General features: G+C 39.0%; 1 protein-coding gene across 4 annotated transcripts in view; it reads left to right on the top strand.

Annotated features, from left to right (window-relative positions):
• The first annotated feature begins 8,544 nt into the window (after positions 1-8,544).
• The window catches only part of KRAS (KRAS proto-oncogene, GTPase), a 37,392-nt gene continuing 19,284 nt past the window's right edge, over positions 8,545-26,652 (top strand). For 2 of the 4 annotated variants that reach the window (XM_042946088.1, XM_042946089.1), the window contains exons 1-2: positions 8,545-8,709; positions 12,554-12,675. In XM_042946088.1, the coding sequence (XP_042802022.1) occupies positions 12,565-12,675 (111 nt within the window). In that variant the 5' untranslated portion in view covers positions 8,545-8,709; positions 12,554-12,564. The remainder of the gene's footprint in view (positions 8,710-12,553; positions 12,676-26,652) is intronic. The other 2 variants (XM_042946087.1, XM_042946086.1) reach the window with 2 other exon arrangements.

Genomic DNA, 26,652 nt, shown 5'->3' with positions numbered 1-26,652 from the left:
GTAAACAACCCGTGCACTGACAACCATTCTGTACCTGTACAACTGTTCTGTTGTTCACTTTCAATATACAGTATTCAATAGATTACATGACATATTCAACACTTTATTATAGGATAGGCTTTGTGTTAGATGGTTTTGTCCACGTGTAGGTTAATGGAAGGGTTGTCACATTTAAGGTGAGCAAGGCTATGATGGGATGTTCGGCAGGTTAGGTGTATTCGATGCATTTTCGACTTACGATATTTTCAATTAAGGATGGGTTTATTAGGATATAAGTCAAGGAAGATTTGTGGTGTGTTTCTAGCCATAATAAATACATGATAGTTCTTTGTTTTTGCTCACAGCTTTTCTTCAAGCCAGGACAAGTCCTGCCACCCTGTCAGTTCAACTGTCTGCAAAACGCACAAAAAATTGTATTTGGAAACATTTCCTTGGCATTCTGGGAAATTCAATTAAGTAATGTCTGTAAAGTACTTCAAGATCCTGAAAGACAAAAAACTGGAAAAAAAAAAGAGTTTTCAATTATTGCAAGGAAGTACATTATTTGGGACATCTGTTTCACCTTTATATATTATCGTAGTGATAATTTCTCCCCAATACTATTTCAATAGATAATGTCTAATAGGGACCCAAGAGAGCCTGTTCTGAGAATGTACTGAGAAGAAAAACAATAATTTTGGAAAAGCTAATTATTGCACTGGTTTTTATTAACTTTGGCCCTGTTTTAATACCAAAAAAAAAAAAAAAAAAATTAACAAAAAGTTCTTTTGAAGAGCAGTTCTCAAAGTGTGGTCCTGACATCCCTGAAAGTTCCAAAACCTTTTTAGGAGGGCTGCAAGGTCAGACACAGTTATATAATAATACCAAGCTCTTATTTTCTTTTTTCACCTTCATTTCTGAGTGTACAGTGGAATTTTCTAGAGGCTGTTTCATATCTAAACAGATAGAATTCGGGGTGCCTGGGTGGCTCAGTCAGTTAGGCGTCCAACTTCGGCTCAGGTCATGATCTCGCGGTTCCTGGGTTCGAGCCCCGCATTGGGCTCTGTGCTGACAGCTCAGAGCCTGGAGCCTGCTTCCAATTCTGTGTCTCCCCCTCTCTCTGCCCCTCCCCTGCTTGTGCTCTCTCTCTGCCACTCAAAAAATGAATAAATGTTAAAAAACATTTTTTAAATAAATAAACAGAATTCAGGAGCAGATACGAGAATCTAGCTTCTTGTATAAAGCAGACATTAAAGAGATTTGCAGAGATGTTAAAACAATGCTATTCTTCTCACTACTTTTAAATATGTAGCTATTTTTATGAAAATGTTATTTGTGCAAACATGCAATGAGTTTATTACTGTTATTTGAAATGAATGAATACAGAACTCCATAATTTTTAAGTGTGCGAAAGGATCCTGAAATCAAAAAGTCTGAGAACCACTGTTTTGAATGTGAGTTCTAAGACAGCAGAAGTTTTTTGTTTTTTGCATCATGCACCGAGTATCCCAGAGTTCCTGGTATGTAGTAAGTGCTCAACAAATATTCATTGACTGAATACATGAATGAATGAATGGTTACTAACATGTCAGATGAATATGGGCTTTTTAAGGCCCTGAAACAAACAGTAATTTTGGGGTTGTTGAGGATTGAATATACATGAGGATGGACTTATTTTATGCACCCGTTAGAATTATTTGTGACAAGAATTCTGAATAAAGTGAAGTAATCATTTATATTTCCATCTGCAGCCTCTCCATGCATTTACAGACCCCTGATATAAGAAATAATCACCTTTGCAGTGAAAACCAAGAAACTCTTCTGGGTCTTCAGCATCTGAATGGCTGGTCCTCGTATATTTTGGTACATTCACAAACTCCTGTATCTTAGCTTTCACTGGACGTCTGACAAGGCAAATCATCTTCGTTTGACAAAGAAGAATCTGCCAAAAAGAGGACTTGCTTCTTTCAAGTGAGGACATATGGATACTAAATTAGATGGTCCCAAAGGGTTAATGCTCCTAGACTCTAGAATTAATGTTACAACATACCTAATAACTGTGATTAAAGAGAAAAGACAGAAACTCGGAAATTCAGGCCTGTAATTAATAGGTAGTCCAATGAGCACCTCCTTCGAGAACTAGAGGAAAGCAATTAAAAAACCTAATATGACTTTTAATATTCTTAAAAACAAAACAAGATTAAATAAAGTACTATTGCATTAGGCAGATAGAAACAAAAGCAAGAGACTTAAATTGATTTGCAAAGACCTCACTTAGAGGGGGTTATTAGTTCTATTATTTTCTTTAGGGCAGCTTATCAGCAAATCTTGATTAAGTAACTACTATATGCTAAACTCTCCCTGGCTCATAAAATCTGAGAATTCAGTGGTCCCTGGCTCATAAAATTTATATTTCCGCAGAGGAAGAGACAAGCAAACAAATAAACAACCATGATAATTCCAGATAGGATGAGTGCTTAAGTAAAAGAATGAAACAGGCCATTGTGTTAAAGGACGATTATTTGAAGGGTAGAAGTGAGGGAATAGGGTAGGGAGCGCTGATGTAGACTGGGTGTTGGGGGATCTCTCACTCAAGTGGCGTTATTAAGCGGACACCTGAAAGGCAGGGAGAGGCTTGGTGGCAGGAGCATGCAAGTGTAAAACCCCAAAGAGGTTAGAAGAAAAAGGTGGCTACTGCAGTTGGAACCCAGAAAGGAGACAAGTCCTACATGGTGTGTTTAGAGGCCCGTAAAAACCCCGTCATTAAATAGCTTGAGGAAGTTTGAATTTTATTTTTGACTGCAATGAAAAGCCTTGGAAGAGCTTGATCTAATCATGAGACTCAATTTGCATTTTGAAAAGAATCAGTGTGGCTGCCTCATGGGAACTGGATTGTAGAGGAGCAAGCATAGAAGCAAGGACACCCGTTGGAGATGACTGTTCCTGTGGGACAGGGACGATGGATGGTGGTTTGGACTGCAGTGGTAGCAGTGGTAGCAGTGGCAGTTTGGACTGCACTGGAAGAGGGCAGGAGGACAGATACGGGTTGATGTGTTCTTTGTTTGAAATTGTGCATAAAACTCATCTGGCTCATGTGAGGAGTTTAACAAATGGTAGCTGTTACGTCACTGGTCTATTCTTAAGCAAGAAGCTTGCAGAGATTAAGGAATTTGTTCTAACTCACAGGATTAGCAAATTCAGCCAGTGCACTGTTCCCACTGTCACTGGGTACTGTCACACCATTCACAAAACACCTTACCTGAGGTCTTTTTCCTTCCAATCTTTTCTGCATTTAGCTGCCATTCTGATCTTCCTCAAACATTGCTTCCATCATGTTTATTTTGCTGATAAGCACATTATATGTATTCATGCAGTAATGGAGTAATTGCATCAAACCAGACTTGCATGGGTGGGTGGGGTTCACACAACTAAGACAGGGTTTTTGCCTCTGGGATTTTAGAATTTACGTGGGGAGACGTGATTAGCTTATACAAAATAATATATAGAAAGAGATCAAAAAGAGATGGCATAATTAACAGCTTTCTTCTAGATCTTGAAAGAGAGAATTTTAGTAATGAGAGAGGCAAAAAGATGCTAGGTAAAAAGAGAAGCAAAACAACATCCTGGGTTTGTGGCATAGAGGGGATGCGCTTGACAGGAGAGCATCTGCTCTGGGAAGGTGGAAGACAAAGTCACAGGGCAAGATGGTGTCAGTCTGTGCATGTTGTGAGCAAAAGCTGGGCATCAAGGGTTTGGACCTGATTCAGCTACATATAAAGCATTATTGAAGATGTGAAAGCAAGATTTGGTCATAGTGAACGCTTTGCTGGGACTAGTGATCATTTCTCCTTCTAATTTCTAAGGTAATTATCATCATCTTTAGGTACTCATTAGGTACTTAGCTTGGAACTCTTTGCACTTTAAAACTATATAATCTGAATGACTGCAGCCTATATGGAGTAGGTACCGAGTAAATGTTTGATGATGATGATGATGAAAGACATGTGCAAGGAAGATTAATTTGGCAACAGCATATGGCCTGAATTGAAAAGAAGAAAGCCAAGAGGAAAATCACAAGGAAGTTGTTCCAGGAAATGTAAGCGTGAAGGAAAGGATGTGGAAGAGACATATATGAGCAAATACTTAGGAAGTATCATTAAAAGGAGCTGAAGCAGTTTGAATGTGGAGTGGGTTAAAAATTAATGTAAGTTTTTAAATCTAAGTGTTTCAAAGGGCCACAATGCTGCTCAGGTAAGATGGAAAAATTGGGAGAGGGAGTTGATTTGGGGAAATAAGTTGATTTGGGGAAATAGGCATCTAAGATGAGAGGACATTCATTTAGAAATGGCCTAGAATTTGGCTAGATGAGAAGGAAGTGACTATGTAGAAATGGGGCTGAAGTTTTGTTATAATTTTGTTCACTTCAACAAATATTTATAGAAGCCCTACTATGTGCTAAGGGCTATGGGATACAGGGTCAAATGAGGTAGAGACTTTGAGAATTTAACAACCTAATGGGGGGAAACATATGCAAAAAGGGAATATAAAGTCTAATGAAGTAAGTGTCCAGAGGAGATTATATGCAGAGAAAGTAAATTAAATAGAACCTATCAGTGGTACAAACTTCCCACGAGATAGAGAGTCCATGAAAGCACCCATAGGTAGCTCCTTCTGCTTAATTCTTCCTGCTCTATGACCTGCTACTCTGGCCACAGTTGTCTGGACTCGGGATTGGCCCCCAAATGAAGGCGATCACCTCTAAGCCAGGCATAAAGAAGACCAGCCACCAGTCAGGTGGCTCATCAGGAAAATTGTGCCCCATAAAAGACTTTCTTATTGAATAGTGAATGACAGATACATTTAGATCTTCTCACTTGGGATGTTGTAAACGTAAGTCACAGAGAGTAGTCACTAGAAGCAGAGATAGCAGCTGAAGTTGAGACTGTATATGAGGAGGAAGAAGCAGAGAGATGCTGATTCAGGAGAATGGCAAAATTTGAGTGTGGGCAATAGATGCTTGTTAATGAGAGGATGAGCGAGGCACCAGAGCCTGTTGCTGGATCATAAAAACAGCAGTTAATTTCTGGAATCAACACTAGTTCTGATGGTTGATATGGTTTTCTGAAGTTTCCTTATTTCCTAAATAAACCCTCAGCATTTGTAGGGCTCTGAACATGTCCTGGTACTTTATGTCTCACATAAGAGCCCAGCTAGCACAAAGGAATTCCTGTTGTTTTGGCTTTGATTATATCTACAGAAGAAGGATCTTGTGAAGGATAGGCCAGAATGATCTTCATAAAGCAAGATAAAAGGATGTGCACAAGGGTCTGAATGTATGTGGCTGCTTTCCCAGAAGAGTGCAACAGTGGAGGGTAAAAACCTCAGTTACCTCTTAGAGCAAGCCCGGAATCCCCAAGTTTATACTTTTTGCAATTTCTTCTCTCTTTTCCTGTCATGATCACCGTGTAGGTTTGTGTGCTTGTCTTGGGGGAGAGCAAAGAAAAGGAAAGGAAAAGGAGAGCCATGGAGACTATTCAATGCAGCCACCAAGCTTTGGAAGAAAACCCCTGAAGACAGTACAAAGTGCGGCCACCACAAGCAATGTGAGTGTCTAGATCAGGGTTTTTCAGTGTACACACTGCTAACCACCAGTTTAGGATCATCTGATTTATTAAAAATGAAGATTTCTAGATTACCTTGGACCAACCGAATGGAATCTCTGGGCGAGGGAACTTGCAGTTTTGTTAAGTATGCAAGGTGCTTTGTGAAGCATCTCCCTTTGAGACCCACTGCCACTGGCCCCAGGTCAAGGAAAGAAAGAAAATATTGGGGAGTGGGTGCTGGCTTCTGAGAAAGCACCCATGACTGAAGGGTGGAAAAGCATGGCATAACATATGCATACATTGCTGTAGGAGTGAAAAGAAAGGGGAGGGAAGGTGTGTGAGGTACAATTAGAGTATAGGGTGCACAGAACAGGGATCAGGATGCAGGTTTGCTCTGGGAATCATGAGCCTTGATGATAACTGAGACCATGGGGATGGATTAGGTTTCTGCTAATGCCAGAATTTTTGCAATCAGCATAAAAATGGTATAGAAAGTCACCCCCCTCCCCTTTATTATAGTCCTTTTAAGATTTATAGAGCGCCAACTACAGTGAGAACATTGCATTAGCAGCTGTCAAAGAAAACAAGAGCTTATCATGCACTTGAAGTTGAACCAAAACAAAATCTGTAATTTATATCTAAGAGTGACTACAAAGCAACATACAATAAGTGCAAATTCATTCATTTAACAAAAACTCATCGTGTCTGTTACGTGCAGGCTCCACAAAGGTGTGGTTTATCGGAAGGTGACCTGGCGAGCTTAAAGGCAGATTTTGAAAGAAAGTGAAAACAGATTACAGAGAGTTTAAGGCACTCTAAGTAAGGATTTAGAGTCACAGAGTTCAGAAGGAGGGGACGTAACTTCATTCATCCAACATTCCATAAATATTTGTTGAGTGCCTACTGTGTTGTAGACACTGGAAATATAGCAGTAAGTAAAACAGACAAAAAAAAATCCCTGCCCTCCTGGAGCTTAATATTCTGGTAGGAGAAAGACAAGAAAACACAGTAAATAAGTTATATAGTATATTAGAAAATGGTAAGTGCTTTGGAAAAAATAAAGCAGGAAGAAGGACAGGATTTGGGGGTGAGGAGGGCGAGATGCAATATCAAAGATGATCTTTTGGGAAGAATTTATTGGAAGAAGACATTTGGACAAAGAGTTTTAAGTGTCAGAGGGAGATTGTGGATATATATTGGACAGTGCTCTGGTAGACGCAGCAAGTGCAAATTCCCCAAGAGAGAAGCCCGCCCGGCATTTTCAAGGAACAGCCGGGAACCAGTGTGTGTGTGTGTGTGTGTGTGTGTGTGTGTGTGTGTGTGTGTGTAAGTGAGGAAAGGACTAGTAGGATAGAGTGCAGAGAGATAAGGGGTGAGGGGTGTCACATAATCTAAGGCCATGTAGCACTTGGAGATTTTTGCTTTTCCCTCAGGTGGGATGGGAGCCCCTAGAGCTGGGAGCAGAGGAGTGAATGTGACCTGACATGAAGAGTACTTCATTTCAGCTGTGTGAACTTGGACCCAAGTTTTAATCTCTGTAAATCTGTTTCCTCATCTATAAAATAGAGAAAAGTATTTGACCTCATGAAGCTGTTGTGATGATTAAAGCAGATATATGTGCAAAACATTTACCAACGACTTGACATAGAGTAGGTGTATTCTTTTCCCGTTCATGTCTTCCACTTCCTCTCTTCTCTCTCTTCTACCTGGTACCAGGTGTTAGGAGAGAAAGACCAGGATAAGCCTTTCAGGTGACAGCCCACATGACGGGTACAAGAAAAGGTTGACGGTGAAAGGCTTACCTTAACAGACATAATAAGTGGTATTTAAAATAATCGTTTTATTCGTGTTTTATGATGTGGGCTAGAAAGACAACTAGAAATAAGAGGCTCAGATGGGTGGTCCTATTAGGTATAGACACCGGTCCTCAATCTTCAAAACTCTCCCAATTTTCCTTTCTAGGTACTTTATCAGACTCTGGGTTATGCTAACAGTTTTAATTGTTCCATTGTTAAACGTGTTAACTCCCTGAACTGCTAACTGACTAATCTCAGTCTTCTAATTAATGTTTGAGTGATTCTCCTCAGGTTAAACTATCAAGGGCACTTATACTTAAAGACTGTTTGTCTTCTGTTTGTGCCCTCCTGGGCAGTAGGTACATCTGAGGTCGCTGTTGAGAATGACCTGTGATGACTTCAAAACAGCCATAAAAACAGTAACATGAAACAACAGACCTCCTCCCTCTTGGGATTAATGACGAAAGCGTATGTCACGAATGTTTGGGCTTGGGGCTAGGTTCCCAGCCCCCAGAGTGTTGAGGCTGGTAATCACCAAGCCGTGGTTAGAAAGCCCCTGGGTGGGGAACTGTCTGCCTGATGTCTCCCTAACTCACCGAAGTCGCCTCCCACATTTGGTGACTGCATGTTTATTTACTTGCAGTAAATGACAGTAAATGAACGTGCACGAGTGCAGTCGACCCCGAGGGGCGCTGGATTTTCCGAAGCTTGTCCGAGTAGACCCGAAGAGGGTACGGCAGGGCAGCCCACTGCGCGCCGGCCCGGGTCCGAGTCTGCGGTTGCGGGCTGGACTCTGCGGCGAGAGCCCGGAGGCCGGCCGCCGCGTGGGTCCGGCGGTGCCTCCTCCCCGCCCCGCCGAGGCGCCGCCCAGACCCCCCTGCTCGGCCGGCCCGGCTCCCCCACCCACCGCCGCCCGCCACCCCCTTCCCCCACCGGCCCGGCCCCCGCTGCTCCGCCGCCGGCCCGGCCCCCTCCTTCTCCCCGGCGGCGCTCGCAGGCTCCCTCTCTTCCCTCTTCCCACACCGCCCTCAGCGGCTCCCTCCCCGCACGCCGGTCTGAAGAGGAATCGAGCGCCGCGCGCATCGATAGCTCTGCGCTCTGCCCTCTGCGGCCGCCCGGCCCCGAACTCATCGGTGAGCTCGGAGCTCGATTTCCCTAGGCGGCGGCCGCGGCGGCGGAGGCACAGCGGCGGCGGTGGCGGCGGCGGCGGTGGCGGCTGCCCGGCCAGTACTCCCGGCCCCCGCCATTTCGGACTGGGAGCGAGCGCAGCGCAGGCACTGAAGGCGGCGGCGGGGGCCAGAGGCTCGGCGGCTCCCAGGTGCGGGAGAGAGGTATGGAGCGGACCACCCCTCCTGGGCCCCTGCCCCGGTCCCGACCCTCCTCGCCGGCGCCGGGCGGGGCCGGCGGCGAGTGAATGAATTAGGGGTCCCCGGAGGGGCGGGGAGGGGGCGCGGGCGCTGAGCCCCAGCGGGCGGGCGGACGGGGTGGGGGTGGCTGCAGGGGGAGGCACGGGGACGCGGCGACGCGGGGAATGAGGAATGGGCGGTGCGGGGCTGAGGAGGGTGAGGCTAGAGGCGGCCGCCGCTTGTGCTGCTTCCTGGACGGGGAACCCCTTCCTTCCTCCTCCCCGAGAGCCTCGGCTGGAGGCGGCCGGGGAGAAACTCGCGGGCTGGGCGGGCTGCCCCTCGGGGCGGTCGGGTGCGGTGGAGGTTACTCCCGATGCGCTCCAATCTCCCCTCCCCCTCGTCGTCCTTCCCTCTCTCTGTCTGTCTCTTCTCTCCCTTCGCTCCCGCACCTCTTCCTCCCTTCCCAGCGCTAGGCTGCCTCGTTACTGCCTTCTCTGCTGCATCTAGCATCCCTAGGACGAAGGTATAAACTTCTCCCTCGAGCGCAGACTGGACGGATAGTGGTCCTTAACAGTGTGTAGGGGGGTATATGAGTAATAGGGGAGGTCACGTTTTGGAAGAGCCTAGGAGAGTGCTTAGAGACCACTGTTTGTGGTTATTGTGTTTGGAAAAAATGCATCTGCAGCCGAGTTCCTGACTGCTCCCCTCCCCCATGTATGGGCTGTGACATTACTGTGGCCACAAAGGAGGAGGTGGAGGTAGAGATGGTGGTGGAAGAACAGGTGGCCAACACCCTACAACGTAAAGCCTGTGACTTAAGTGAAAAGGAAAAGTTAATCCCAGAAGGTCTGTTTTGCTTTGTCAAGTTAAAACACACTCAGAAAACCCGCAGAGCTGAAGCAGGGCTTTTTCCTTGCTAGTTGAGTGTAGACAGCAATAGCTACAATCACACTTAAAGTTTAATTTGCCTGTTCTTGTCCTTTCTCCTATTCTTGTAGATTACCCTCATCCTTACAAATTTGACCCCCATCCCAAGAGTTATTACAGTACTCCTAAATAGCACTCACACTTTTTTTTTTTTTTTTTTTTTTGGACTGACTTGCCAGAGGAGTTAATTGTAGCAATCTTCCAGCCAACTGCCCGAAATACTCTTAGGCATGTGCATGCTGTAGCTGAAGTCCTAAACTGGCTCTCTTAAATCTTGACATTTATCAAAACAAGGGTTAAGAACAGGAAGGCATTTTCTAATTTTTATACAATATACATATTTTATTGGTAATGGGAAAAAAATCATTTAAAAAGAAATTACAAAGGGAAAAACTCTATTCCTAATCATCATCTTAGAATCAACCATATGAGTGATGTCACTCTTAGGTGACTAAGGGCCAAAACGCTGACTCGGCCAGTCTGCAGTGGTAGACTATAGACATCAAATATGGTTGATATCAGTAATGTTTACTTCGTTACTTTTTAGCCATCCACAGGCATACTTGATTTTAAGAGACCATAGATGAGAGGATAATTCAGGTTTCTGACAAAATTGAATTTTTTTCCCCCTTAACAAAATGTTGGGTTCTGGTCCCACTTCCACCCCTTCATAGCTATTTTAGCTTTGGGTGAAGGGGCTCTGTTTTGCTGATGATCTTCAGTAAGACTCCTTGGGAACACAGTTCTCTCTAGTGGATTTAAATATTATTTGGTTTCTAAATCAATTCAGGGATTTTTTTTTTTTTTTTCCAGAAACAACAGCTACACAAACATGTATACCAGAAGGTATGTGTGTGCCTCAGAATTCACACAGCTAAGCTCTAATCCAGTGTCTGCCCACAGTATCTCCTAGACTAGCAAACTTTTTAGTTGCAAGGACACCATATACTCTCGAAAAGTATAGAAGGTCCCAATATAGGATATGTCTATGTGTACCATAGTACAAATGAGAATTTAAAAAATTGATTAATGCATTATAAATAGAAATAATAAGCCTATTGGTAACATAATAGCATTTTCGTGAAAACTATTTTTCAAAACAAACAGGAACATTAGAATAGTGGCATTGTTTCACGTTTTTGCTCATCTCTTTATATTGCTTAATAGAACACATCTGCATATCTGCTTATGTGCTCACTCTATTGTGATCCTATTTGGAAAACTACCTTTGTTAAAGAAAAAGAGTGGAAAGGGTAAATAACGTTGTAGTAGTAGTAATATTATTAGTATTAGTTTTGATCTCTTGGACCCCCAGAAAGTTTGAGGAATGCTGCTGGATTCCTGGACCGCAGTTTGAGAACTACTGTTCTAGCCTGTCCAAATTGTTTTAGGGGGTAGGGTAGGCAGGGAGCTAGAGTATACATTTTGGTGTGATTCTCCTCATTGTTCCCCATTCCTTATGGCCTATATTTGGAATAAAAAGTGGGAGCAAACAGGATAAGATGCATGCTTGTAGAGGTTCCCAAGGTGGCCCTAGACAAGAACAAGGCTAGGCGGCACAGAGTAGGCCAGGGGCTGTACTATAACATTCTGTGCTATAACAGTTGTCTAGGCTAACTGTTCTTTGCGAGAGGGCTCAGGAATAGCTAAGGAGGCGGTTAGTATGTTACCATTTGGAAACCATATTATCTTTTTTGGGGGGTAGGGGAGTGCCTATTTGGATAATTCTTGGTCTTCAGTTAATAGGATACTGCATGTACGTATAGTGTTTATATTTGCACATTCATTAGTTTAGAACTACCTATCCTATCATTACTGCTTATTTGCTGCCATTCTTTCTGCAGTTCATTCCGTATTTTTAATAACATCATGTAGTTATTGGGGGAACGGAGGTAAAATTAAATAATTTTATTTCAAGAAGTTTGAAACAGCTGATTAAAAAATATTTTTGGTCTTGTGCTCTCAGCCTTCCAAGTTGCCAATATTTATTTCAACTGTTGGAAGACTATGTACAGTAGCAGGGAGTAAAAGTCACTGAGAAGTATTCACTTACAGCTTTTAAAATACCTCTCGTTAAAAGCAGTGCTTACCTTTAAATTTTGTATGATTATATTTTTCTGGTGTGGAGTGCTATTTTTCAGCACTAATGTATGATTATATATGTGACAGATGATGAAATCATCCATACTGAATGGTTCAAAGTTCTTGAAGTTCTTTTAGTTTTTACATCATTATTTTCCCCAGCGGTTATCTTACAGATTGGAATGTTGCCAAATCTGCTTCAGTGTCTTGGTTTTTATTTCTCCACTACACAGTCCAGTTTTATTTGACAGTCTTCCCTTCACCCCACATCTGACTCTTGCTCACTCTCCAGGAGAGCTGCTGTGGTGATGCTTTGAAAGGTTTTCCATAACTGTGGGCTCCAACTAAGGCCCTCAGCATATCCACTTGTAACTCTTAGGGGCCAGAGTCAACTAGGAACAGCGTAGAGGTAGCTGTCAAGGAGCTTTGTGTGGGTGTGTCCACAGGTATAGACATTTGTACTGAGTAAAGTCATGGCATGTTCCTTTGAGAGCCATTAACTGCTACAGAACAGCAGACTGGCTGTTTAGATAGAGCAACCTGAGTATAAGATAAAAGAACTTTGTACTCTGAATGCATTTTTCTCAGATGTTGATGGGGGAGTTTGTAAGCAAAGTGCAATTCATTACAGCACTCACTTATCTGTAGTCAACTGAAGTTTTCATCATTGAATTTTGTGAGGCATTTTGAAGTAATTTTGTATACAAAGGTGATTTTGTGTTAAAAGGTATTGATAGAGTGGGTTATATTAACCTCATGTTCTAATTTATATTAGCCACATGTTCTAATTTAGTCACATTTTCATTATTTTTATTATAAGGCCTGCTGAAAATGACTGAATATAAACTTGTGGTAGTTGGAGCTGGTGGCGTAGGCAAGAGTGCCTTGACGATACAGCTAATTCAGAATCACTTTGTGGATGAATATGATCCTACAATAGAGGTAAATTTTGTTTTAACATTATGCATATTGATTTGTGCAGGCCCATTCTTTGGGTACAAAGAAAGGGTTTCTCTGATCATTTTTTGTGACTACTCATTATGGGGCAATTATACTGAAAATGATTTTACGAAGTTTTCTAAAATGTCCTTGGGTTCCATGGCTTTATTGTGAAGTTATATATGTAACCAGAGATATGGAGAGCTTTTCTTCTCTCTAGAGAATATTAAGATACATAACGTACACTCTATGTTAGTATATGTGCTTTTTGATTATAAGTGTATTTCAGAGTTTTATGAGAGGGTAAAAATGTGAATTTACGTCTTACCTTATAGTCATTAAAAAAAAATGTGGCTGTTTTATGTTTTGTTTGTTTTGCTATTTTTATGTCATGTGTAGAAGTTACAGTTGAATTGTACTGGGAAAATGTAATCATTTGATGGTTGGCTTTTAACAAACAATTAGTGGTTTTCTTTTCACATTGAAGTAGTGGAGAACCTACAGCTACATGATAAATTTTAAAATGCTCATTTTTTGTGTATTTATATCTGTATCTATATCAGGTCGTATAGAAGGGTACCACATCCAATCCTTACCTTTTTTTTTTTTTTTTTTTTTTTAATTTTTTAATGTTTATTTATTCTTGAGAGAGAGAGCATGAGTGGGGAAGGGGCAGAGAGAGAGGGAGACACAAAATCCACAGCAGGCTCCAGGCTCTGAGCTGTTGGCACAGAGCCTGGTGCAGGGCTTGAACCCACAAACTGCGAGATCATAACCTGAGCTGAAGTCAGATGCTCAATTGACTGAGCCACCCAGGCGCCCCATCCAATCCTTACCTTCTTTCACAGCTCTCTTTTAATTTACTCAAGGAAATGTTAGAATTGCTTTTATTACAAATTGATTAATGAATATTTTTAAAATTAATTTCATGAAAAACTGCCAAAATATAGGCCAAGAGCAAAATAATAGAATAAAGGCCTGCAAGAGACCTTGAGAGAGGTCATGGAGTATTCCTACTGCCTTCTGGCAGCACTATACTCAAATTATCTCAAGCAGATAAGGATTTATTTAATCCTAAAGACCTACAGGAGGGGATGGCACATAACTGTCCTTGTTCACTCACTTCCAGAATGTAATTATGAGCATATTTTATACATAATCTGAATATTCATGTTAACTGTAACATCAGTGGAGATGGAAATAAATGTATCACCTCGTCTTTGAAATAGACTTACGCTGTTAGATTATTTCTTAGACTTCTTTACCCCATGTTAGGCAGTCCTAATCCCTTAGCTTTCTATTCTGGATCTGCAGATCATACCAATTTTTTAATCAGCTCTGAAAAATTTCCCAGTACTTTCTCTGAGTCCCTGGCTGTGGAATCTAGAACAGGTTAAGATGTCCTGTTAAGGGACTGTGCTGTGTGATGTGTTCAAGAAACACTTTTACTGCACCGAGGTAGATTCTGAGGGCATTGGTGGCCTTGGCAAGATGTTTATGCACTTAGAACTTTGAGGATTGATTAGATAACTTCATGAGGAAAATGTCAAATACTTTTGGTACCGCAGAAGAGAAAAGGAGAAATAATGCTTATTTGCAAAGATTTGATTTAAACTGAGCCAGCTTTTATTTGGCACAAGTAAAGGGAAAGAGTCTAACTGAAGTGGACTACCTGTATAATAGTCTTCTATATTTTCTCTTGACAAGTTAGTTCAGTGCTGTATGATGGTTTGATTGTGTTTTCTCTTTTTCTTCGAGGAGATTAAATAGTTCACTCAATTCTAAAACCAAGTTTACTTGGCATACTCCATTTAAATCAGAGGTAAAAGGAAGTTTTAATAGAATTCAGGTTAAACACGGAAGTTTTCCTGGGATTTTGGAAGATGATTTTAGCAGAAGTGCCCTCCATCTTCTCTGAAAATCTGAGGAATTCCATTACACTCTGTTTCCTGTCGGAGGTCATGAATGCTGTACGAGATAATGTGGTAAAACATGTTAGGAAGCCTTTCTGTCAAAATTGTTAAAGTATGATATAAGTCTAAAATAAATAAAACCAAAAATTAATCCTTTATTTTGGATGAAAGTAGAAAAAGCTTATAAATTCAAACCCATAATTCTGATTATGATTTCTGCCAAACCAGAAGACTTAACTCTGGGAAGCATTGATTACCTGTGAACTTTGAAACTTTGACATTCCCTCCTGAGGTTAGCCATCTGGGGAAAGCTATCTGAGATTGTCTCTTGTCTCCCAAATTACAATTTAAATTCTTGGAGTAGTTCATATACAAGAAAGACAAGATAATTTAGTAGCTTATTTTAATAAATAGTAGTTAAGCAAAAATGCTGACTTGATAATTTTGTAAAAAGTTAAAAAGGAGATGTGGGGATATCACTACTGCAGTTAGGATTTGATTGGTGAATAATGTAGGTCAGAGAGAAAATGAGACAGGACATGGACTGCACATTTGGAATTCTCATTTGTTTTCCTGCACTAAAACAAATGGAAATAAATTTTAAAAAAATTAAAGAATACCATATTCTGGTGGTTTAGAACTTACAAATATTTATACTAGAAGAAGAAGAAGGTGGTCATTGATTCATTTTATAGATAAAAATGGTCTCTGAGACATTGTAATTTGCCTGAGGATACTTAGCTAGTAAGTAATGGAATTTTAAGTTTTCTGAGACCAAGTTAAGTGAGATTTCCACTGTGGCCTTGTATATAACTTTAAAAATGAAAAATTAGTCTTTAAGCTAGGAAGATATTTAATATTGGAGGCTGATTCAGATTTATCAATATACCAAAATTTGAACTTAGCACACTATCCAATGGCATCTTAATGGCAGTGATATGACATAGAATTAGACAGTTGTGATGCAGAGAGTACATTTGTATTTGAGACCATGCACATGATAATTACTGTTCTGAAACATTTTACCTTTATCTTTTGTGAAGTTCACCAAAGAGTTCCAGAGATAATGAAGTCATTGTTAGTGATACAAGAATATTAAAAAGTCAAAGCAATTTCCAAGCACAATACCAGGCTAGAAATAACATAAGCTCTTATAGTTTAGAGATCACTTTTATCAAAACATATTCTCTAAAATGTGTTTTCCAAGGTAAAATTTGGTAGAAGGAGAAAAATCTTGTTTTAAAAAAAATATGAGTAGTTATAGACATTGAGATCAGAATGGTCATTTGATCTATCAGCAAATACATATTATGTGTCTACTGGATATAATATGCTAGTAAAAATAGATGTAGAGAGAAGTATTTTTTCCAGGCTGTAATTCATTGACATTTCCATTCTTCTGTTAATGTGACACTTGGAATTCAGTCTAAGTATTATGCCCTGCTTTGGATGAAGGTTTCCTACTCAGGAAGATGGATTCATGATTGGATTGATTTGTTCTATCTTTAGAGCTCTGAGCTGTGGAGTATTTATTCACCAAGAGTTATCAGTTTTTCTATTTTTCTATTTTTTAATATTTTTTCTATTTTTTATATTAATTACAGAATTTATTTTACTTGCTGAATAAGGCATTATAAAGAGAACATTTATAACATTAAACCAATATTGAAGAGTGGTGTGGGAAAAGCGTTGGATAATGTTGTTGACTGTTATTTTTCTGGTTTTATACATATGTATCAGGAGTTATCAACGAGGGGTGGGTGACTTGCTTCCCAGGGGACATTTGGCAATACCTAGAGATATTTTTGGTTGTCACAACTTGAGAAGGGGGACTGCTCCTGGCATCTGTGATCTAGAGGTGGAGGCAGGGATGCTGTTAAACTTCCTACAGTGCAGAGACAGCTCCCACAGCAAATTATCTGGCTCCAAGTGACAGAAGTGCTGAGGTTGAGACACTCCCATGTGTTAAAGATCTCTTTGTCAAATTCAAGTCTCTGAATAAGATTTACATTAGATATACTAACATAACACAGATTTAAACTTTACCTTTTCTAAACTAATAGTGTATTAGCTTATTCTAGTGTTCTGTTAAAACGTTTTTAAAATAAGGTAGACAGCAATTTTGTACATGCATTTTTCTTCAGAGCTTTGGCCAGCTTTCCCCCCTTTCAAGTGAGTGCCCTCTACTGGTCAATTTATTCACTTTCATTATAAATAACAATGAAATACCAACTTTATTTTTTATTTTTCCTGTTTAAACTGTGGGCAAAATCAATTTATAACCATGTAACTTTTATTTATTATTTTTTAAATAAATAAAATTTAATTTTTTAAAAGGTCACTTTTTCTTTATTGGGGGGAGAGAGAGTGAGAGAACGAGCATGAGTGGGAGAGAGGGTCAGAGAGAGAATCTTAAACAGGCTCCACATTCCATGTGGAGCTGGATGTGGGGCTTGATCCCATGACCCTGGGATCATGACCTGAGCTGAAATCAAGAGTTGGACGCTCAACCAACTGAGCCACCCAGGTGCCCCATAATTTTTTTTTAAGTCTTATTTTATATGATTAATTTTTTAAAGTTTAAAATATCACCTTTATTCTCTGCTAATATTAAGACTACTATGTGGACGAGTTAGGTTTCACTAATTAAATATGTAGGTGAATTATTTTTAAGAAAGGAAATGTGGCAGTGAAGGAGAAAATAGGGTGGTCGGTTGTTAACACTGACGTTACTTTGAGGGAGTAAAAAGTGGCACTTTAACTCTGAATTTCTTCACGCACACAGGAGCTACACTACAGTTCAAAGCCTAGTGATGTGCTACATGGGTGTTAAGGGCATTTGTAAAGTGGCGAATTGTGAAAGTTCACATTTCGTAGATTTTTATAGTACTGTGGAATAGTTGTGAGCACCTGATTTTTAAAATAAAGTAACATAAAATTCAGGCTCTGTTTAGGTCAATTTAAGAATAAATATTTACTTAATAATAATAACTGCTTATTTAGATGTTAATGTCAAAAATTATCAGATATGTTTTATTCCAACTTTCTTTGGTCCAACAACTGGATTTTTATAAATACAAAGCTTTACAGATATACAGTGAAAGTTGGTAATGGAAGTAAGTGAAAGGAAAAAAATGTTTTTATGATTTGGCATCTCTTAAGATTCTGTTCTTAACAATGCACCTAATTCCTTAATTCCATGATTATTATTCAGTGCCCACTCTGTACCATGCAGGCTTCCTTGGGGCTGGAGATACATTGAGCAAAAGGGACCAGATCTCGCTGCCTTCATGAAGCTTACTGGTCTTAGATCTATTTTGAAGAGCAGTGCTTCTAGATAATGATCCTCATTCTGTTTAATTTGGACCTTTAATTTAAGCTTTGTGCTTTAGGAGGGCATTAGATTTCTTGCATCTCTTTTAACTATATTGTCAAAGAGTGCATAGGTTTATGGAATAGTTGTATTGTAATCTTAATAGAATTAGTATAAATGGGTAGTAAAAATAAAATATTTGAGAGGATTAAGTAGGGACACAGTGCTTATGTTAGGTAATTTTTCAACTTCTTATTTTGAAATTTTTCAGACTGGGAAAGTAGTACAATGAATACCTGTTACCCTTAAACAGGCTACATTGATTTGGTTAAGGTGATGTCTATCAGTTTTCTCTCTGTAAAGGTATCTTCTTTTTCTTTATCAGGTAGAAGTAGAATTGCTGAGTCATGTGGTATCTTTATGTTTAACTGTTTGAATAGCTGTCAGACTCTTCCACAGTGGTTGCAATATTTACATTCCCACCAGCAATGTATGAGGATAGTTCTGCCAATTTTACCCATTAAATAGTTCTCAAAACTATTTAGTCTTCTCCATCTATACTGTTGTTTCTGTCTTCAGGTTCTGTCATTTCTTGTAATAGTTTCTTAACACTCCTAGCTTCCAACCTGGTTCCTTTCTATAATTTTTCATAATCTAATAGTGAACCTGCTAAATCTGATACTCCTTTCTACTTAAAAACCTTCCAGTAATTTAGTATAGGATAGAGTTCAAAATTCCTTGATGTGGTAGACAAGACCCTCCATAAGCTGACCTCTTGATTGTGGAGTTTCACTTCTACTTACCAGTAATTCCTCTAAGTTAAAGTTGTATTGAACATCTTGGTTCCATGTACTCAACATAGTGTTTGATGTTTCTATGCATTCTCTTTGCTCCTTGCTGCCTGGAGCCGCTGGTCTTTCTTAATTCATACAAGCAGAGTTGATCTCTTCTTCCTGTGTGCCACCATTGTGCTTTGTCCAGCACATGGCATTGCATTTATTTCACGGAGTTTTAATTATCTGTATATCATATCTCTTCTAGCAGTCCTAGCTCTTTGAGGTCCAAAACTTTAGAATTCCTGGCATAATATATGATACTTACTAGATATTTTTGTAAGTGTCCCTATGATGCAAGAGAGACTCAAGTGGGTAGGTGGGAATGAGCTCATAAGCCTGTGTTTATATCTCTCAAATTCCATGTTTCTTCCCTACTATAATTCCAACATACTAGGCAGTTATACAGGATTTTAGCTGTCTTTGAGAACTAGCTTACTATAACAATCTTTGATGGCTTATAACCAGTAGCGTGGACCACATTATTCTATGATGGATGCAAATAATCTTTTGGAAGAGTAGCAAAATACTTGAGCATTAAAGGAGTAAAAGTGAGTTTCTCATTTTTTCCTATAGATGTTATTTAGTAGTATGTGAAAAGTATTTATGGTACTTAACGCATTAAGAAAACCTTATTAAACATTTGAAGGGGCGCCTGGGTGGCTCAGTCGGTTAAGCGTCCGACTTCAGCTCAGGTCGTGATCTCGTGGTCTGTGGGTTCGAGCCCCGCGTCGGGCTCTGTGCTGACAGCTCAGAGCCTGGAGTCTGTTTCAGATTCTGTGTCTCCCTCTCTCTGACCCTCCCCCATTCATGCTCTGTCTCTCTCTGTCTCATAAATAAAGGTTAAAAAAAAAAATTCAAAAGTAAATCCCCAAATAATACTTTAGCTCACATTTTCAGCAGTCCTGTTCATGTTTACAAGAGCATCTGATGGAATCAGCAGCATGAAGAAGGAGATTAAATGGGTTAATGATTATAATATGCTTATCACAGTATCTGAATACTGTTTTGTTGTTGTTTACTCTGGTGTCTTCCCATGTCAGGGGTTCACTGCCTGAGTTGGAAAACTAAATTGAGTGTGTTAAAAGGTGAACATACTGAGTAACTTGGTTACTATTAATTATAATAGAAAATTGACAGAGTGATGTCTTGGTCCATGAGTTTATTTCATCTTGAATGATTTAGTCTTAATTGTCAAATTCCTCTAATGGTTCTACAGATAAATTTCTATGCATAAAACAGCATTTAAAGGTGTTTTAACAAACTTGAAAACACTTTTAAAGAATTATGTAAGTCAGTGCAAAAAAAAAGATGAAAATTCCAAGTAGGCAAAGGACACATGTGATGGGAGTAAATATGGAAATATGAAAAAAATCCTATATAACATTATTAGTCCTCAAAGAAATGGATATTAAAACAGTAAGAATTTTTAGCTTAATAAACGGACAGAAATTCAAAGAAAAATAAAAGTATAAAATCTATTGTTAGTGAGTGATGATGAAGCTGGTACACTCTTAATGTTGTATGGAAAATTTGATACTGAACACAATGTATGCACCAACCAGCTTTTTCATATCTTAACATTCTGCCACATTTGGTGTAGATCCTTTTTCTTTTTCAAGATACAAAACTGAATACAGTTAAAGGCCCCTGTGATCTCTGTAGTCTTACTCTCTTCCCTCCCATAAATGTTTTTAAATCTTTCTTATATATTGTTTTGTTTATATTTTTACATTAAAGCTTTCATATTACATGAAAGTTGCTTGAATACATTAAGAGTCTTGATATAATTTTAAAATTTACAACTTCATTGTTCTAATATAATTTACAGTATCTTAAACTTGTGCTTATTTGTAGAAGACTGTGTTATAGTGTGTGCATTTATTTACATTGAATGGATTCATTCATTTATTTAACAGACAGTACTGATTACCCACTGTATTCAAGACTTTACACATGAGGTGTATAGTGGTGAGTAGAGCAGATGTGTGCCCCAACCATTATGGATGGTATATAGATAGTAATTAAACAATTACACCAAAAAAAACCCACAAAAAAACAAAACAAAAAAACATAGTTACAAATTATAATACATGCTGTGAAGGAAATACAGAGGTGCTGAAGAAGTGGTAAGCCCTTTGGATTTTATTTTTAAAAAGGAAGGGATACTATTAGAAGACTTTAAGCAAGCAAGTGACATGATTTAGCTGACATTTAAAAACGATCACTAGCTGCTCTGTGGAGAACATATCTTAAGAGTAACAATAGGGATCCCTGCTAGGAAGCAGTTGTAAGAAATTGCATGAGACCAAATAGTTGCAATGGACTAAGGGGATGGTAGTGGTGGTGGTCGATGCTTGGATTTGAAGTATATTTTGAAAACAGATAAATGGCATAAGGTTGTGAGTCAGTATTAAATGCCTATGTAATCTTTCTTTGTAAGACATCTTAGGATGCCATTTTAGGTATATGTCTATTTTCACTGTCATTAAAAAAAAATAAATAAACCCTTTTTCCTTAGCACATTTACCAGAAGGGGTATTATTTTGTCAAAGGCTTTGAACATTTATATAGCTCTTGGTAAATATCGTAATTGCTTTCCAAAAGGATTGTGCCTGTTTATTGTTATCGTCAGATAACTACGATTAACTACTATCTACGATTAACTTTTTCCAGCATGGTAGATTTCATTTAGTATTTCAGTATTTCAGTAAATTAAAAAATAGCACTTTGGCCAGGAGTGAAGGGAAATATATGGAATAACTTTCGTTCATTTTATTATGTTGAATTAATTTAAGTGGCTTTATCCTCATTTGCAAAGGATGTTAGTAACGTATGTACCTGATACGAAAGTTTATTCTCTTTGAAAGGCTGGAAATAATACTCATGAAAAATGTAAAGTCTTCTGGCACCTGGCTGGCTCAGTTGGTAGAGCATGGGACCCTTGATCTCAGCAGGGCCATGAGTTTGAGCCCCACACTGGACATAGAGCTTACTTTAAAAACAAAAAAGTAGGGGTGCCAGGGTGGCTCAGTTGGTTAAGCATCTGGCTCTTGGTTTTGGCTTAGGTCATGATCTCGTAGTTCTTGGGATCGAGCCCCTCATCAGGCTCTGTGCTGATAGCGCAGAGCCTGCTTGGGATTCTCTCTTTCCCTCTTTGTCTGCCCTCGCCCTGCTCCTGCATGTTCTTTCTCTCTCTCAAAATAAATAAATAAAACTTAAAAAAAAAAAGTAAAAATTTTGAAAAAAGTAAAGTCTTGATCTTTTTCTTGCTTCATTTTTAACTGGTTTCATTATAGAACCTATGTTTTTAAATTGGTTAGGCTTTGATAACTTGTACTTTTTCAAAGTGGTGATTTTTTTTTATAGATGAAAAGAACAAATAATATTAGTTGAGAACACTTCAGATTTGTGAAGTTATTTTATTAGCTTAGAGCAGGGGTTGGTAAACTTTTCTCTGAAGGGTCACATTGGTCTTTGTCGCATAATCTTTGCTTTTTTTTTTTTTTTTAATAACCATTTAAAAGCATAAAAACTATTCTTAGCTGGTGGGCCATGAAAAAACAGGCAGAATTTGGCCTGTGGGCCAGTAGTTTGCTGAACCCTTAGACTCTAATCTTGGGAAAGAGTCTACATTAATGTAAATTTTTTCTACCTCCATATATTTCTTTTCTTATGGCTAACCTGAAGTTAGAACAAAATCTTTAGTATTTATATATTATTTTTGCTTGCTTTCTGCTTTGTCTGCATACTTCATCATTTAACACTTTGTTCTTAAGCTTCTTCCAAGTTGCACTGCCTTTTTATATAGCTCAGTGACTGATTACACTTCTAAGGATGACTGTAGTTAAAATTAGCTTTGGAAATACTGAATTTCTAACCTAAATCTATTATTTCTACTCAGGATATTCTACTCCATTGCACATAAGTAGGTTGTAGATTACTTTTTTCAATAACTAAATGTGACTCCTAACTTTGCTGGCAATTTTGTTAGGGTTTAGAAGGGAAAAGATAATGGGAATGAAATACATCAGTGAATAGGGACTGCTTTTCCAGTTTCTTGGTCCCTTTGATGGAGTATTCATCAAAAATGCAAAATGTTTAAAAAATTTATAGATGGGAATCACTGAGGTACATCTTGGAGGAATTCTATGTGGACAGATGGTGAGTAATCCCCCAGCCACACCTTAGGTATAGACTTTGGTGGCTCCAGAAAACTATGGTCCTTAACTTTATTATTGATAGAAATTTTTAGATGTGAAGACTAAGGAAACTTTCAACTCTAAGGTTAACCTAAGTTAGAATTGGTAAGTGAAGAATGTGAGGTGATAGCAATAGGCAAGGAAAGTCTTTCATCTGTAGCTACACCTGGGTAATGAACGGATTGACTAAGACACTGTACTTTACTCTCAATTCCTGCTCTTTTATCACACTTCAAAAATACTGGTTTTCAATTTATAATATACAGGAGTTCTTTCAAGTACTTAGTTAAGGGAATAGGCTTAAAAAATCCAACCAGATGTTCAAATCTTTAGTAAGAAGCTTCTTTTTTAGAAAATCAATACCCATCCTGGGCACCTGGGTGGCTTAGTCAGTTAAGTGTCCATCAGCTCAGGTCATGATCTCACAGTTTGTGGGTTCAAGCCCCACGACAGGCTTTGTCCTGACAGCTCAGAGCCTGGAGCCTGCTTTGGATTCTTTGTCTCCCCCTCTCTCTGTTCCTCTCCTGCTCATGCTCTCTGTCTCTCAAAAATAAACATTTAAAAAAAAGCGGGGGGGCGCCTGGGTGGCTCAGTCGGTTGAATGTCTGACTTTGGCTCAGGTCATGATCTCGCGGTCCGTCGGTTCGAGCCCCGCGTCGGGCTCTGTGCTGACAGCTTGGAGCCTGGAGCCTGCTTCGGATTCTGTGTCTCCCTCTCTCTCTGACCCTCCCCCACTCATGCTCTGTCTCTCTCTCTCTCTCTCTCCTTGTCAAAAATAAATTAAAAAAAAAAAAAACATTAAAAAAAAATTGATACCCCTCCTTTTTTTCCTCTCTGAAGAGATAATTCATTTTATTATAGACAATTTGGAAAATACAGTTACTTTAAAAGATAACCATGACATCATAGTCTAATATGGTAGTCTTTCACACTTTTAAAATTGAAAGTCATAGGGAAAAAAAAAATTAAAAAACAAAAAAGGTTGGGGGTGCCTGGGTGGCTCAGTCGGTTGGGCGTCCAACTTCAGCTCAGGTCATGATCTCACGGTTTGTGAGTTTGAGCCCTGCGTCAGGCTCTGCTGGCAGCTCAGAGCCTAGAGCCTGTTTTGGATTCTGTGTTTCCCTCTCTCTCTGCCCTTCCCCCACTCACTGTCTGTCTCTCTCAAAAATAAATAAACATTAAAAAAAATTTTAAATTAAAAGTCATAGGGGTGCCTCATCTGGTTAAGCATCTGACTCTTGGTTTTTCAGCTCAGGTCATGATCTCACGGTTCATGAGCCCCACTAACAGCATGGAGCCTGCTTGGGATTCTGTCTCACCCTCTTTCTCTCTGCCCTCCCCCACTCGTGCTGTCTCTTTCTCTCTCTCTCAAAATAAATAAACTTAAAAGATTTCAATGCATTAAGAAAAAATTAAAAGTCATAGAAAGGAATATGTTTAATGTAGCATCTAGTTCCAAAAAAAAAGACAGGTATTTCTTTATCAAAAACATAGCCTTTTAACATTTTGGTGTATATATCACCAGTTTTAAAATAATACATACAGATACATTTATATAGATATATTCATATATTTGGGATCATGCTACACATGTATATCTTTGTGTTCTATAAAGAATTTTCAAATATTTTACCAAAAACATGATTTTTAATGACCATTCTTTTTCTTTAATGATAGAATGGTCTATGTAGTAATTCATGAACTAAGGGCACTTTAATACTATAGTCCACATGTGGAACAATAAGAAACAATAAGTCCTTGGTTTACACTTTATACCTATTTTCAGCCCTCCCTCTTATTCCATGACTTCACCTTGCACCGTCCCTTTCCCTTTTTTTTTTTTTAGTCCTATTTTGGCAGAGAGTACATGAAGTCTTAAGTATTAATCAAAAGTCAGAGGAAAATAAAATTTTCATTTTAATATTCTATAATGTTATCTACTCCCTTTCCTTTATTCAGTCTTAGAGTTGCAAAGTCTCTTTAAGATATTCATCTTTCTCCCTCCCTTTCTTGATGCCCCTTTTAATAGAGGCCCCACAGAATTTGCAGATAAAGCAGTCATGCTCTCTAGAGTTATCATAGTATCTATCTGGCTGTTAGATGTTTCCAGGATTTCAGAAATGGATAAGTGCATCAAAATCCTCAGTACTGACCTTGCTCTTATGTATTCTTTTGACTGCTAAGTAAATAAATGCGTGACAATTATTTGTAAATTGATTTTTTTGCCATTCTACATCATCCTGAATAACAGAGTTGGTAGAGCTCTCCCATTTCTATAATAATTATTTTCTCTAATAGAGCATTGTGGGGGGGCACCTGGGTGGCTCAGTCAGTTAAGCATCCGACTTCAGCTCAGGTCATGCTCTCGCGGTTTGTGAGTTCAAGCCCCGCGTTGGGCTCTGTGCTGACAGCGGGCTCTGTGCTGACAGCTCAGAGCCTGGAGCTTGCTTCGAATTCTGTGTCTCCCTCTCTCGCTGCCCCTCCCCCGTTCACACTCTGTCCTGTTTCTCTCTCTCTCTCTCTCTCTCTCCCTCTCAAAAATAAACATTAAAAAAAATAATAGAATATTCGGGTCATTTTGTTAATAATATGAATACTTGCATTGTTGAATCTCTGTATAACACTTTTTTATAAATCTTTTTTTTAAATTGTGGTATGGTGTATGTATCTTATATATAATATATATTTTATATATCATTGCAGCCATTCTTGAATGTACAATTCAGTGTCATTAAGTAAATTCACAATGTTGAGCAGCCATTAGCTCTATTTCCAGAAGTTTTTCATCATCCCAAACTGAGACTCTGTGCCCATTAAACAATAAAATCCCCTCTCTCCGTGTATGGTATAACCTCTATTCTACTCTTTGTCTCTGTGACTTTACCTATTTTAGTTATCTCATGTAAGTGGAATCATAGATATTTGCCTTTTTGTGTGGCTTATTTCACTTAACACAATGTTTTGCAAGTTTCTTTTATATTGTAACATATATCAGAATTTCATTTCTTTTTATGGCTGAATAAAATTCCACTGTGTATATATTCTACGTTTTGGCTATTGTAAATAATGCTGTGATGAACATTGGCATACAAGTATCTGTTTGATTTCCTGCTTTAATTCTTTTGGTTATATATGTAGAAGCAGAATTGATGGATCATATGGTAATTCTGTTAAACTTGTTGAGGAACTGCCAAACTATTTTCCACAGTGGCTTCACCATTTTCCATTCCTACCAGCAATGTATAAAGTTTCCAGTTTCTCCACATCCTTGCTAACACTTGTTTTCCTTTTTTTTTTTTTTTTTTTTAAATAATAACCATCCTGGGTGGTATCTAACTCTTGATTTTGGCTCAGGTCATGATCTCACGGTTTGGTTCATGGGATCAAACCCCACATCAGGCTGTTCACTGACAGTGTGGAGCCTGCTTAGGATTCTCTTTCTCCCTCTCTCTTTGCCCCTCCCCTGCTCATGCTCTCTCATTCTCTGAAAATAAATAAAGTTAAAAAAAATAATAGCCATCCTAATGTGTGTGAAATGGTAGCTCCTTGTGGTTTTGATTTGCATTTCTATAATGATGTGTTGAGCATCTTTTCATGTGTGTAATGGCCATTGATGTTTATTCTTCTGAGGAATGCCTATTCAGGGCCCTTTGCCCAGTTTTGAATTGGGTTGTCTTTTTGTTGTTGAGTTGTGCATAACACCTTTTTAAAAGTAAAAG

The sequence above is a fragment of the Panthera leo genome, chromosome B4 (genome assembly GCF_018350215.1).
Source record: "Panthera leo isolate Ple1 chromosome B4, P.leo_Ple1_pat1.1, whole genome shotgun sequence".
Lineage (NCBI taxonomy): Eukaryota > Metazoa > Chordata > Mammalia > Carnivora > Felidae > Panthera > Panthera leo.
This window is presented reverse-complemented; position numbering and strand designations above follow the sequence as displayed.